Genomic DNA, 12461 nt, shown 5'->3' on the forward strand with positions numbered 1-12461 from the left:
CTCTCGGGAGGAGAAAGCTGTCTTTCAGGGGAGGGAGTGGGATCAGAAGGAACACCGCCAGACTCCTCATCTGAGAAATATCTGACGTCTTCCTCTGCCTCCCACGAGGCCTCACCATCGGTATCGGACACTAGTTCATGGACTTCTGTCCGAAGCCGTGCCCGCCTCGACTCCATAGACACATGGCCACGGTGGGAACATCGAGAAGTAGGCTCCTGCATCGGCGGCAATGAAGCTCCCTCCATCGACGTCGTCGGGGAGTCCGCTTGGGAGGCAGCCGGCGCGGGCACCGCAAGCGGTACCGGCATCGGAGACCTCACAACGGGCAAGGGGCCAGCCGTCGCCTCACTCGACAGCACCGGCAGCGCAAGCACCCCTGGTACTGGAGGAGAGGGCCGCAACAGCTCCTCCAGGATCCTTGGAAGGATGGCCCTGAGGCTCTCGCTTAGAGCGGCTGTCGAGGAAAGCTGGGAGTCCGGTACAGGCGACGAACTCAGAATCTGTTCAGGGCGCGGAGGCGGTACCAGGCTGTCCAGGGTAGAGCGCATCGACACCTCCTGAATGGAGGGTGAACGGTCCTCCCGGCGTCGATGTCTAGTGGGTGCCGACTCCCTCGGCGCCCCAGAGCTCTCGGTACCACGTCGGGAAGGTGACCGGTGCCGATGCTTCTTTGCCTTCACATGAAGCATGTCATCGGAACCTCCCGGTACCGACGAGGAGGACGTCGAATCCAAGTGCCTCTTCCTCGGGGCCGGGTCCGAAGAAGGTTGATCCCGGGGGGGGGGGGGGGGGGCTGTACCGCAGGAGCCCTCGAGGTAGGGGGAGACCTACTCGAGGGCTCACCGCCACCAGCAGGGGAATGGACAGCCCTCACCTGCAGTCCTGACGAAGAGGCACCCTCCGACGACATCAGTACCAACAATGATCTCGGTACCATAGACGCTGGAGCACCGGTCGATGACCTCGGTACCGCAGACGTTGATGCACCGGCCGATGACCTCGATACTGAGACCGTCGAAACACCAGGCGAGGCCCCGAACAAAACATTCCACTGGGCCAATCTCGTCACCTGAGTTCTCTTTTTCAGCAGACAACAGAGAGTACAGGCCTGAGGACGGTGCCCAGCCCCCAGACACTGAAGGCACGAAGCGTGCCTATCAGTGAGCGAGATAGCCCGGCTGCACTGGGTGCACGTTTTGAAGCCGCTGGGAGGCTTCAATGACATGGGCGGAAAAATCACGCCGGCGAAGTCAAAATCCGCGATGATGGCAAAGGGCACCAAAAATAAGAAGGGAAAAACCCGTACGGGCGGCCAACAGGGCCGCTTTCGAAAGCGAAAGGAAACTTAACAGGGAAAAACAAACTCGAAATAAAGGTTTGTTTTTTGTAGACAAACACGCAACGAAGAACTTTTGAAATCAAAAGAAGACTTCTGAATCTGAAGAACGCGGCAAAGCGCGAGGGTCTCCTCAGGGCACAGAACGACGAAAAAACACAGCTGCCCTGAGCGCGGAAAAAAGAAGACTAGCGAACACGAGCGAGTTCGAGCGGGAAGACAGTCGCACATGCGCGGTGTGTGCGTGTGCACGCGAGGGCTAGCAAATGTCTTTGCTAGTGAAGGTCTCCGATTGAAGGGGCTGCCGTGGACATCACCCAGTAGTGAGAACAAGCAGCCTGCTTGTCCTCGGAGAACTACCTTAATCATTCCTTTCCTTCCTCTTTCTACCCTTATTTAACCTCTGCACAATATTCAATGTATCTGTCACCCTGTAATGACAATGTTAACAAAACTATGTAAGCCACATTGAGCCTGCAAATAGGTGGGATAATGTGGGATACAAATGCAATAAATAAATAAATATCCGGTCAAGGTCCAAGGCGGGTAGCAGGGCAGGTCAGCGTTGGTGTCCAGTCAAGGTTCAAGTCAAGTAGTAAGGCAGATGGAGAACAGAGCACTAGGAACTACAGAGATGGGTAGTAGCTGAAGCTCTGGGCAATGCGCCAAGGCCGCAGATAAGGTTGAGGGCGTCTGACATCATCCAGTACAGTGGCAGACAGAATGGTTTGGGCTAGCGTGAAGAGCACGCATGCAATACCTCAGGAGCTGCCCAATCTGCAGGATGAAAGCGTGGGTGCACCACTCATGGCTGGGATGGCATCACGGCTCGCGCTGCTCTAGTAAAGTGCCATGACAATAGCCAATAGAGTGGATACCCCAGAGGGAGCAGAAATAAGGAAATTGCAGCGGAGTTCAGGCGATTTTATGAATCACTGTAGAAATCAGAAAGTGAAACCACCCAGTCTATGATCGAAGCTTATTTAGACAAGATGTCCTTGGTGACTATCTCAGAGCAGGATCAACTATGGCTTTATTCCCAGGAAGTTGTGACAGCTATAAAGTATCTAAAAACAGAGAAGGCTGCAGAGGAGGATGGATTTCCATCAGAATTTTAAAAGGGCATAGTGGATTAAGTTGCCCCCTTTTTAGCCTGTTTGTTTATTGACCTCCTCCAAGATGGTTCTTTACCTGTTAGTATGTATAAAGCGCACGTGATGGTTCTTCCCAAACCAGGGAAAGATCCATTGCTCTGTGCTAGTTACAGGCCAATTGCATTACTAAACACTGCATGAAAATCTTTGCCAAGGCATTGGTGACAAGGCTGGAAATTTTGCATCCGAAAATTGTACATTGGGATCAAACAGGGTTTGTGAAGCGATGATATTGGGAGCCAATATAAGAAGAGAGATTAGATCAAATCCAGAGGGATAAAACAAAAGTTAAGTGTGTTGCAATCAATGCTGAAAAAGCATTCAATAGGGTTGAATGTTTAGAAGATGGAAATCTGAGTTTAAGGACATCATGGCAATTATGAAGCCCACCTTGAGCTAAGAAATGAACCTGATAATATAATGGCTGGGAACAGTCGGCCGAGTGTGTGCAGAGATTACCGGATGCATATTTGCACGACCCCTCCAGAGGATTGAAAGAAATGTGGGAGAGACTGCTATGGCAGTCCAGGAGCTATCCAACAGGCATTGATGAAGAGAATAAGGGATTTCCTAAAGGTCACAAATAAAGATAATTACTAGTTACAGGGATTAGAAAATCTCCTCCAGAAACTAGAAGCACTTAAAGCTGAGCCGAACCTTCCTGGCCTGTACTACTTAGATACAGCTTTGGGCATCAGTGAGATTATATATCAAAGCTGCTGTATGACATAAGAGAAAAATGGTCATTAGTAGGTGCCAAGTATTAAGAGGGCCACCAAAAGAAGTTTTCTCCCTTCAAAGTCTTTGTGAAGTTTATTTGACATTTGGCCAAGAGGAGAAATGACCCTAGCTTCATGTTTGATGTACCTGAAGCAGGCAAGACAGGCTACTTCCTGAATGAAAGGTCAGTCAAGAAGTATTGCAAAATACCAGGAAGCCTTTAGCTGTACACATGACAGATGTGTCACCAACAACCACCCCACCAACTGATCGTTCTCCTACTACAGAGAAAGTAGAGGATCCAGACAACAGTGTCGTATATATTGTGAGAAGCAGAGAAGCCACAGAGCCCAGAATGCAGGGGGGAAGAGAGAAAAGCCAGAGTGGAAAAACTACAGATCCCAGAATGCATTGCGGGAGGGGCGGAGGCAGGAGCGTAGAGAACACAGATTTCAGACTGCCTGGAAGAATAGGAGAGAGGAGGACAAACGAGTACCTGAGCTGCAGGAGCGGAAAGGAGAGCGGGCTGATTGGGAGATGGAATCAGCTGAGGAGAGGGTGGAACACCTGAGGGAGGGGGTGGAGAATGGGGGGATGGAATGGGAGGAGTTGGAGCAGGTAGGAGGAGAAGGGGTGGAAGAGGAAATGGAGGTGGGAGAGGAAGTGGCTGGGGAAGAAGAGTGACTTCTAGAGGAGCCCAAAAGTATCAAAGAAGAATAATAGTCAGGAGAGATCCGGCGGGTGGTTGTCAAGAGGTAAAGTGTTGACAAGTGAGGGTGGTGGATCTTTAAAAGCCTGGCTAAGCTGTGCTGGGGAAAAAAGCCTAGCTAAGCTGAACGGTTTTGAGGCCTTGCTGAAGAGGGCGTTGTTGGAAAGCCTGGCTAGCCGAACTGTGTTTGAATCCTAGCTAGCAGACCTGGGTTTAAAGCCTAGCTAAGTTGAACTGTTTTGAGGCCTTGCTGAAGAGGGCGGGGTGGGGAAGCCTGGCTAGCCGAACTGTGTTTGAAGCCTAGCTAGCAGAACTGTGTTCAAAGCCTGACTAGCTGAACTTTGTTGGAAGGCCGGGCTAGCCGAACTGTGTTTGAAGCCTGGCTAGCAGAACTGTGTTTAAAGTCTGGCTAGCCGCTAGCCGAACTGTGTTTGAAGCCTAGCTAGCAGAACTGGGTTTAAAGCCTAGCTAAGTTGAACTGTTTTGAGGCCTTGCTGAAGAGGGCGGGGTGGGGAAGCCTGGCTAGCCGAACTGTGTTTGAAGCCTGGCTAGCAGAACTGTGTTCAAAGCCTGACTAGCTGAACTTTGTTGGAAGGCCGGGCTAGCCGAACTGTGTTTGAAGCCTGGCTAGCAGAACTGTGTTTAAAGTCTGACTAGCTGAACTTTGTTTAAAAGACTGGCAAGCTGAACTGTGTTGCACCGCCTTGCTAGCGGAACTGTGTGGCAGTGAGAGCGAACTGCACGGACGAGTGTGGAGTCGGAAGCGGACAGCACGGATAAGTGAGAGAGACAATTACGCGGCTGGGAGGAGCGGCTGACAATATAAAAAACTTCATCCTCTCAAGGAATGCCAAAGGTTTAGAGAGAAACCCTTGAGAGAACATAAAGAACTGTTGAGAAAGTACAGAATTTGTTACAAATGTTGCTCTTCACCCAAGCATATGGCTAAAGATTATAAAGCCATCAAGTGTAGGGAGTGCAATAGTGACCACTATATTAGTGCCTTACATCCTGACAAGAATAAGCCTACTTCTACGTGGGAGAAGAAGGAATGTTACTCCAAACTGTACACAGGTGTGTGGAGGAGGCTGCAGTGGACAGTTATGCACCAAGATATATGTAGCTAAAGTATATCCAAAGGAGCAACCAGAAAAGGCAGTAAAGATATATGTCATCATAGATGAGCAGAGTAATCAGTCGACAGAATTCTTTGACTTATTCAACATCTATGGAAATTGCTATCCCTACCACCTTAAGACCTGTACAGGGATGACAACGAGGACAGGAAGAAGAGCAAGTGGATACGTGAAAGAAGTGATGGATAACAGCAGCAAGACCCATCTATCGACTCTTACTGAGTGTAATCAAATACCTGATAACAAGGAGGAAATTCCCAAACCAGAGACTGCATAACACCATCATCATTTGCAACCTATATCTGAGTATCTGCATTGGACCCAAATACAAAGATCTTACTCTTGTTGGGAAGAGACGCACCAACATTGATCAGAGTTTGTGGGCCACATGCAGTGCAGGTCCACCTGATGCCCCATATTCCTACCAACTTGCCATGGGGTAGGTGATAGTAGGTGACGTCTGACGGGGGGCAGCATCTCAGCATGGGGTTGGGAGCAGCATCTCAACCTGGGGGGAGGGGTGGCATCCTAGCTCAGGCAGCATCTTACCTTGGGCTGGCCCTGGAACTAGAGGACGTGTTAGGTTGGGGGGAGGGGTGTTGATTTAGGAATAATATTATGCCTCTAATGAATGCTTTAAAGGCATCCCATCTGGTGGCCCAGCTAGTGTCTTCTAATGAGGTGAAATGAAAGTATTCTTTTATGTCTTTAGACACATGCTAATGAAACACTGTATTATCCATGAGGCCAGCATTAAAGCTCCAAGGGCCCTTGTGGTGGAGTTGGCCAATATCTCTTTATCAGATCATGTGAGCATGGTCTGATAAAGAGATATTGCCAATACTGGAATGACATGATTTAGCCCAGTAGTGAGGGTGATATCAGAAAGAAATCAATATGGGAGTATGAGTTATGTAGAGGAGAATAACAAGAAAAATCTTGATCATTCATTATGCATGAGACACCACATATCTTGCACTCTTAATTGTGACATAATGTCCTGTAAGGCTTTGCTTTTTATGAAAGGATAGATTGATTTTCTGTCAGTATTTGGGTTTTGTACAAAATTAAAATCCCCTCCCAGTATTGCTGGATTATCACCTTCAGATAGAATTTGGTCAGCAATGGTATGAAACAATTCAGGGTAGTCTGCATTGGAAGCATATATGTTAATCAGAGTTAAGGGGTTACCATCAATATTTACCACAATTTTGACCCATCTACCTGAATGAGTGAAAAAATATTTCCAGCTATATGATCCAAAGCACCACACTAGGAGTCACCGGCCAAGAAAAAGATCTAAGTGTCGTCATTGATAATACGTTGAAACCCTCTGCTCAGTGTGTAGCGGTGGCTAAAAAAGCAAATAGAATGTTAGGAATTATTAGGAAAGGAATTGAAAACAAAACTGAGAATATTATAATGCCTTTGTATTGTTCCATGGTGCGACCTCACCTCGAATACTGTGTGCAATTCTGGTTGCCGCATATCAAAAAAGATATAGCAGAATTAGAAAAGGTACAGAGAAGGGCGACAACAATGATAAAGGGAATGGGACAATTTTCCTATCAGGAAAGGCTAAAGTGACTAGGGCTGTTCAGCTTGAAGAAGAGATGGCTGAGGGAAGATAGGACAGAGGTCTATAAAATACTGAGTGGAATGGGTAGACGTGAATCACTTTTTTATTCTCTCTAAAAATACAAGGACTAGGGTACACACAATGAAGCTACTAAATAGTAAATTTATTTAATATCTTTTATTGGATTTTATCATAATACAATACAAGCAAGAGCGCACCACAGTTCAACAAACAACAGTTACAAACATGGCAAAACTGGAGCTCACATTCAAAAAACAACTATCCACAACTAGAAACACATTAAGAAAATAGTAAATTTAAAACAAATATAAAAAATTATTTCTTCACTTGCTGTGTAATTAAAATCTGGAATTTGTTGCCAGAGAATGTGGTGAAAGAAGTTAGCTTTGCAGGGTTTAAAAAAGGTTTGGATAATTTCCTAAAAGTCTATAAGCCATTATTAACATGGATTTGGGAAAATGCACTGCTTATTTTTAGGATAAGCAACATAACATTTGTTTTATTCTTTTGGGATAAGCAGCATAACATTTGTTTTACTTTTTTGGGATCTTGCCAGGTAGTTGTGGCCTGTAATGGCCACTGTTTGAAACAGGATACTGGGCTTGATGGACCTTCGATCTGTCCCAGTATGGCATGTTATTATGTTCTTAAGCACCAGTGGTTTGAGTTTCCCCTCCTCAACATCCCAAAGATTTGTAAATCTAGTACCTGTAATGCCTGGACCTGCACCTTGTCTGACACTGTCAATGGTTTGAGCCAGAAGATATAGAATACACCTGGAGAGAGAAAATAAGGAGGATCCAGCCATCAGTATCTGTACAACAGGAAGGCTTATTTACCAGCAGCTTCCAAGCAGTATCAAGTATAGATATATATAGGCAGAGCATGCTGGGTCATGGAATATTTCAGTGTTTTAGAATGACTTTGGATCATGCAGTTTTCTTTGGGCATCCGACTCAATTGGAACATGCTCCAAGTAAGATTACAGTAAATGAGTCTTCATTTACAGCAATCTAAACAATTTCATATATCTCCCATCCAACCCAACCATGGCAGTGACAATCTTCAGTTAAGGGCCAAAGAACTCAGTGCTTTTCAGAACTTAGAATATATGTACCCTATGGCCATTACTGTAAGTACATAAGTACATAAGTAGTGCCATACTGGGAAAGACCAAAGGTCCATCTAGCCCAGCATCCTGTCACCGACAGTGGCCAATCCAGGTCAAGGGCACCTGGCACGCTCCCCAAACGTAAAAACATTCCAGACAAGTTATACCTAAAAATGAGGAATTTTTCCAGTCCATTTAATAGCGGTCTATGGACTTGTCCTTTAGGAATCTATCTAACCCCTTTTTAAACTCCGTCAAGCTAACCGCCCGTACCACGTTCTCCGGCAATGAATTCCAGAGTCTAATTACACGTTGGGTGAAGAAAAATTTTCTCCGATTCGTTTTAAATTTACCACACTGTAGCTTCAACTCATGCCCTCTAGTCCTAGTATTTTTGGATAGCGTGAACAGTCGCTTCACATCCACCCGATCCATTCCACTCATTATTTTATACACTTCTATCATATCTCCCCTCAGCCGTCTCTTCTCCAAGCTGAAAAGCCCTAGCCTTCTCAGCCTCTCTTCATAGGAAAGTCGTCCCATCCCCACTATCATTTTCGTCGCCCTTCGCTGTACCTTTTCCAATTCTACTATATCTTTTTTGAGATACGGAGACCAGTACTGAACACAATACTCCAGCTGCGGTCGCACCATGGAGCGATACAACGGCATTATAACATCCGCACACCTGGACTCCATACCCTTCCTAATAACACCCAACATTCTATTCGCTTTCCTAGCCGCAGCAGCACACTGAGCAGAAGGTTTCAGCGTATCATCGACGACGACACCCAGATCCCTTTCTTGATCCGTAACTCCTAACGCGGAACCTTGCAAGACGTAGCTATAATTCGGGTTCCTCTTACCCACATGCATCACTTTGCACTTGTCAACATTGAACTTCATCTGCCACTTGCACGCCCATTCTCCCAGTCTCGCAAGGTCCTCCTGTAATCGTTCACATTCCTCCTGCGACTTGACGACCCTGAATAATTTTGTGTCATCGGCGAATTTAATTACCTCACTAGTTATTCCCATCTCTAGGTCATTTATAATATATTAAAAAGCAACGGACCCAGCACAGACCCCTGCGGGACCCCACTAACTACCCTCCTCCACTGAGAATACTGGCCACGCAATCCTACTCTCTGCTTCCTATCTTTCAACCAGTTCTTAATCCATAATAATACCCTACCTCCGATTCCATGACTCTGCAATTTCTTCAGGAGTCTTTCGTGCGGCACTTTGTCAAACGCCTTCTGAAAATCCAGATATACAATATCAACCGGCTCCCCATTGTCCACATGTTTGCTTACCCCCTCAAAAAAATGCATTAGATTGGTGAGGCAAGACTTCCCTTCACTAAATCCGTGCTGACTTTGTCTCATCAGTCCATGTTTTTGTATATGCTCTGCAATTTTATTCTTAATAATAGCCTCCACCATCTTGCCCGGCACCGACGTCAGACTCACCGGTCTATAATTTCCCGGATCTCCTCTGGAACCCTTCTTAAAAATCGGAGTAACATTGGCTACCCTCCAGTCTTCCGGTATTACACTCGATTTTAGGGACAGATTGCATATTTCTAACAGTAGCTCCGCAAGTTCATTTTTTAGTTCTATTAATACTCTGGGATGAATACCATCAGGTCCCGGTGATTTACTACTCTTCAGCTTGCTGAACTGACCCATTACATCCTCCAAGGTTACAGAGAATTTGTTTAGTTTCTCTGACTCCCCCGCTTCAAATATTCTTTCCGGCACCGGTGTCCCCCCCAAATCCTCCTCGGTGAAGACCGAAGCAAAGAATTCATTTAATTTCTCCGCTACGGCTTTGTCCTCCTTGATCGCCCCTTTAACACCATTTTCGTCCAGCGGCCCAACCGACTCTTTGGCCGGTTTCCTGCTGTAAAAACATATCCATGTGTAAACAACAGTATTCAATCTAGAAAATTTAGGAGATTCAAAATAATATGCATCAAAAGGTCTGACTGAAAAACAGAGGAAAAGGCCTTGAGAAGCCCCCAGCGTATCTACAAGTTTCGGGGGCTGGGCTTCTTCATCATTGGCCAGAAAAACCTCTGTATGTGTGTTACTAATTTCTTATATTTTTTCAATTATATTCTTTACTTTTATCTTTCGTTTACAACTGCACATCAGATACATATACACATTTTAGAGCTGCTATTTACATGTAGAGATTACATCATGAGGAGATTTTAAGAGTGCATGGTTTGTGCCAGACTAAAACCTACAGTGTATTCCCCATTTTACAAAGAAAATACACATGTATAAGAAAAAATTTCCACATAGGATTTTACACCAGCTCAGAAGCACATACCCCCCCCCCCCCCCCCCCCCGGATTCTACATAGATCACTCAAATGAGGCCACACAAATTAATTAGTTAACAAGCCAATTAAAACTAATTATTGGCATTACTTGGTACTAATTTGGACTTATACACTCATTTGCCTATACACTGTTCTATGATGCAGAAAACAACAGGGTAATCAATCAACAAGTTCCAAAATGATGGTAAAAAGTAAGCAGTCCAAAATAGGAAAGGTCAAACCAAAGTTTATTAAAACCACAGATTCACACTGCCCTACACAGGCCGTGTTTCGTCGCATCAGGAGCTCTAAAATTACAAAAAAAACAAGTATTACTATACATAAAATATATCTTCAAGAATGTTGAATAAATGTATACAAACATAAATCATAAAATAATATAGAGGAACACACACAGTTATAGCTCAATATACTCACACATCACAAGTGATCCATATAACTTTGACCTAATACTGAAACTGCAAACTAAAAATCCACTTTCCAGCACAGAGTGTTCTTTAATCAGTGCTTTTAAGACAGATCAATACCGTTCACTAAATTGTATACAAACATAGAACCCACACTGATATGGTGGAACAGCATAGCTATAGCTTAATAAGCTAAAAACAAAAAAAAAAAAACCCCACAAAGGTGACCCATATGACTCTAACCCAATAGTGAAACAGCATGCTAGAGAACCACTATCCAGCACCGAGTGTACTTTTAATTAATATTGAAAGAACGGATCTATACCTTTCACTAGAGTCAAACATGCTTTATTAAAACCAGAAATCAATATAGAGACGGATCTCTGAAAGAATATGTATTTCTCAGAATTGGGACACATACCTAAAAAGTGACACCAAATTATACCATAACGGTTTGACTGTAAAACATACATTTTTAAAAACGCAATTATATACCAAATTTAACAAAAAAGTAGTCTAATAACATTAAAACAAATGCTTCTCAGAAAAGATACTCACCAAACTTAGCCCGAAGACTACAGCATGATCATATAAGATTCAGCTTCTACACAAACAGCATTACATGACAATATGGATGACACTCATACTTAAAGTCTGATGTCAGTGGTTAATTTGAAAAATGTCCACAAAAGAGCAGGAAAACCTAACTACTTCTTTAAAAAATTATATATATATATAGCTATATATACCATCAAATATGATTCACTAACCAAAAACAGTGATTAGACCTTTAAAAAAAAAAAAAATATATATATATATATAAATATCTTATTGCATGGATTAATGGCGTTACTAATAGTATGCAGTATGGTCCAGTGACGTCTTTATGCATTCTATCCATTAATAGTATGCGATGGGTTTCAGTGATATCAGAAAATCTATGCAATATGTATCAATGACAACCTTACAAAAGGTCATAAATTTGATGATTATAAATTTTGTGTTCTTGCTGTGTTCAAAATATCTTGGACAGGTGGCCCAGTAGATATACAACTGCTGAGAATGAAACAGAGGTTTATTTTTGATTTAGGCACTCTACTGGGGGGACTTAATATGGAAACAGATTTATCTGTGTTTTTATAAAACATGTAATTTTTATGGGACACTATTTAAATATTATTATTATTATTTCTATTAAAAATGATATTTGTTCTGGTTTTTTTCTTCTCAAAAGAAAAGTCTTAGTAATGTTGATTGTTTTTAAGGTACATAATAGTGTTGATTTATAATGATGGTAAGGACATCAGTAACATTTTGTTTTTGTAATTCTGATGTCATTAACTAATATGGATGATTTTAGTTCGATGTGAATGTGTAGATGTTTCAACCAGGCTGTTGATCTCATATTTTATTTTTATTTTATTTTAGTTACATTTGTACCCCGCACTTTCCCACTCATGGCAGGCTCGATGTGGCAGGCAATGGAGGGTTAAGTGACTTGCCCAGAGTCACAAGGAGCTGCCTGTGCCGGGAATCGAACTCAGTTCCTCAGGACCAAAGTCCACCACCCTAACCAAGGTGATGGTTTAGAGCTGGCAGTCAGTTTTTTGCAAAACACTTGATCATCATTGAAGGTTGATTTGTGTTAGATTTTATAATCTAAATAACTCCATTTCATTTTGATGTTGCTGGTTATTATAACATTTTTATTTAATACTATTGTGAAGCATTGTGTTGCCATTTAAAAGATTTTGTGTGAAATTGCATAGAAACTATCAAACACATCACTCCAATATAGTGTCACACTGGGGATTCAGATCTGAAGGATAAAATATATTAAATTTTAAAAAATAGCCTCAGTGTAACAGGGAGCCTGACTTTTATGCTCCACTGTAAATATTACCATCACAGGCTTCCATCACCTTCCGAGAAAAAA

At 43.5% G+C, this 12461-nt stretch overlaps 1 protein-coding gene across 1 annotated transcript in view; it reads right to left on the reverse strand.

Annotated features, from left to right (window-relative positions):
• LOC115476953 overlaps positions 1-12461 on the reverse strand; it is a gene marked incomplete at its 3' end in the record, with an annotated part of 82342 nt that overhangs the window by 11327 nt on the left and 58554 nt on the right. The window contains 1 exon segment of the mRNA XM_030213585.1: positions 7364-7431. Within this exon segment, the coding sequence (XP_030069445.1) occupies positions 7364-7431 (68 nt within the window).

Source organism: Microcaecilia unicolor, chromosome 1, assembly GCF_901765095.1.
Source record: "Microcaecilia unicolor chromosome 1, aMicUni1.1, whole genome shotgun sequence".
Classification (NCBI taxonomy): Eukaryota; Metazoa; Chordata; class Amphibia; order Gymnophiona; family Siphonopidae; genus Microcaecilia; species Microcaecilia unicolor.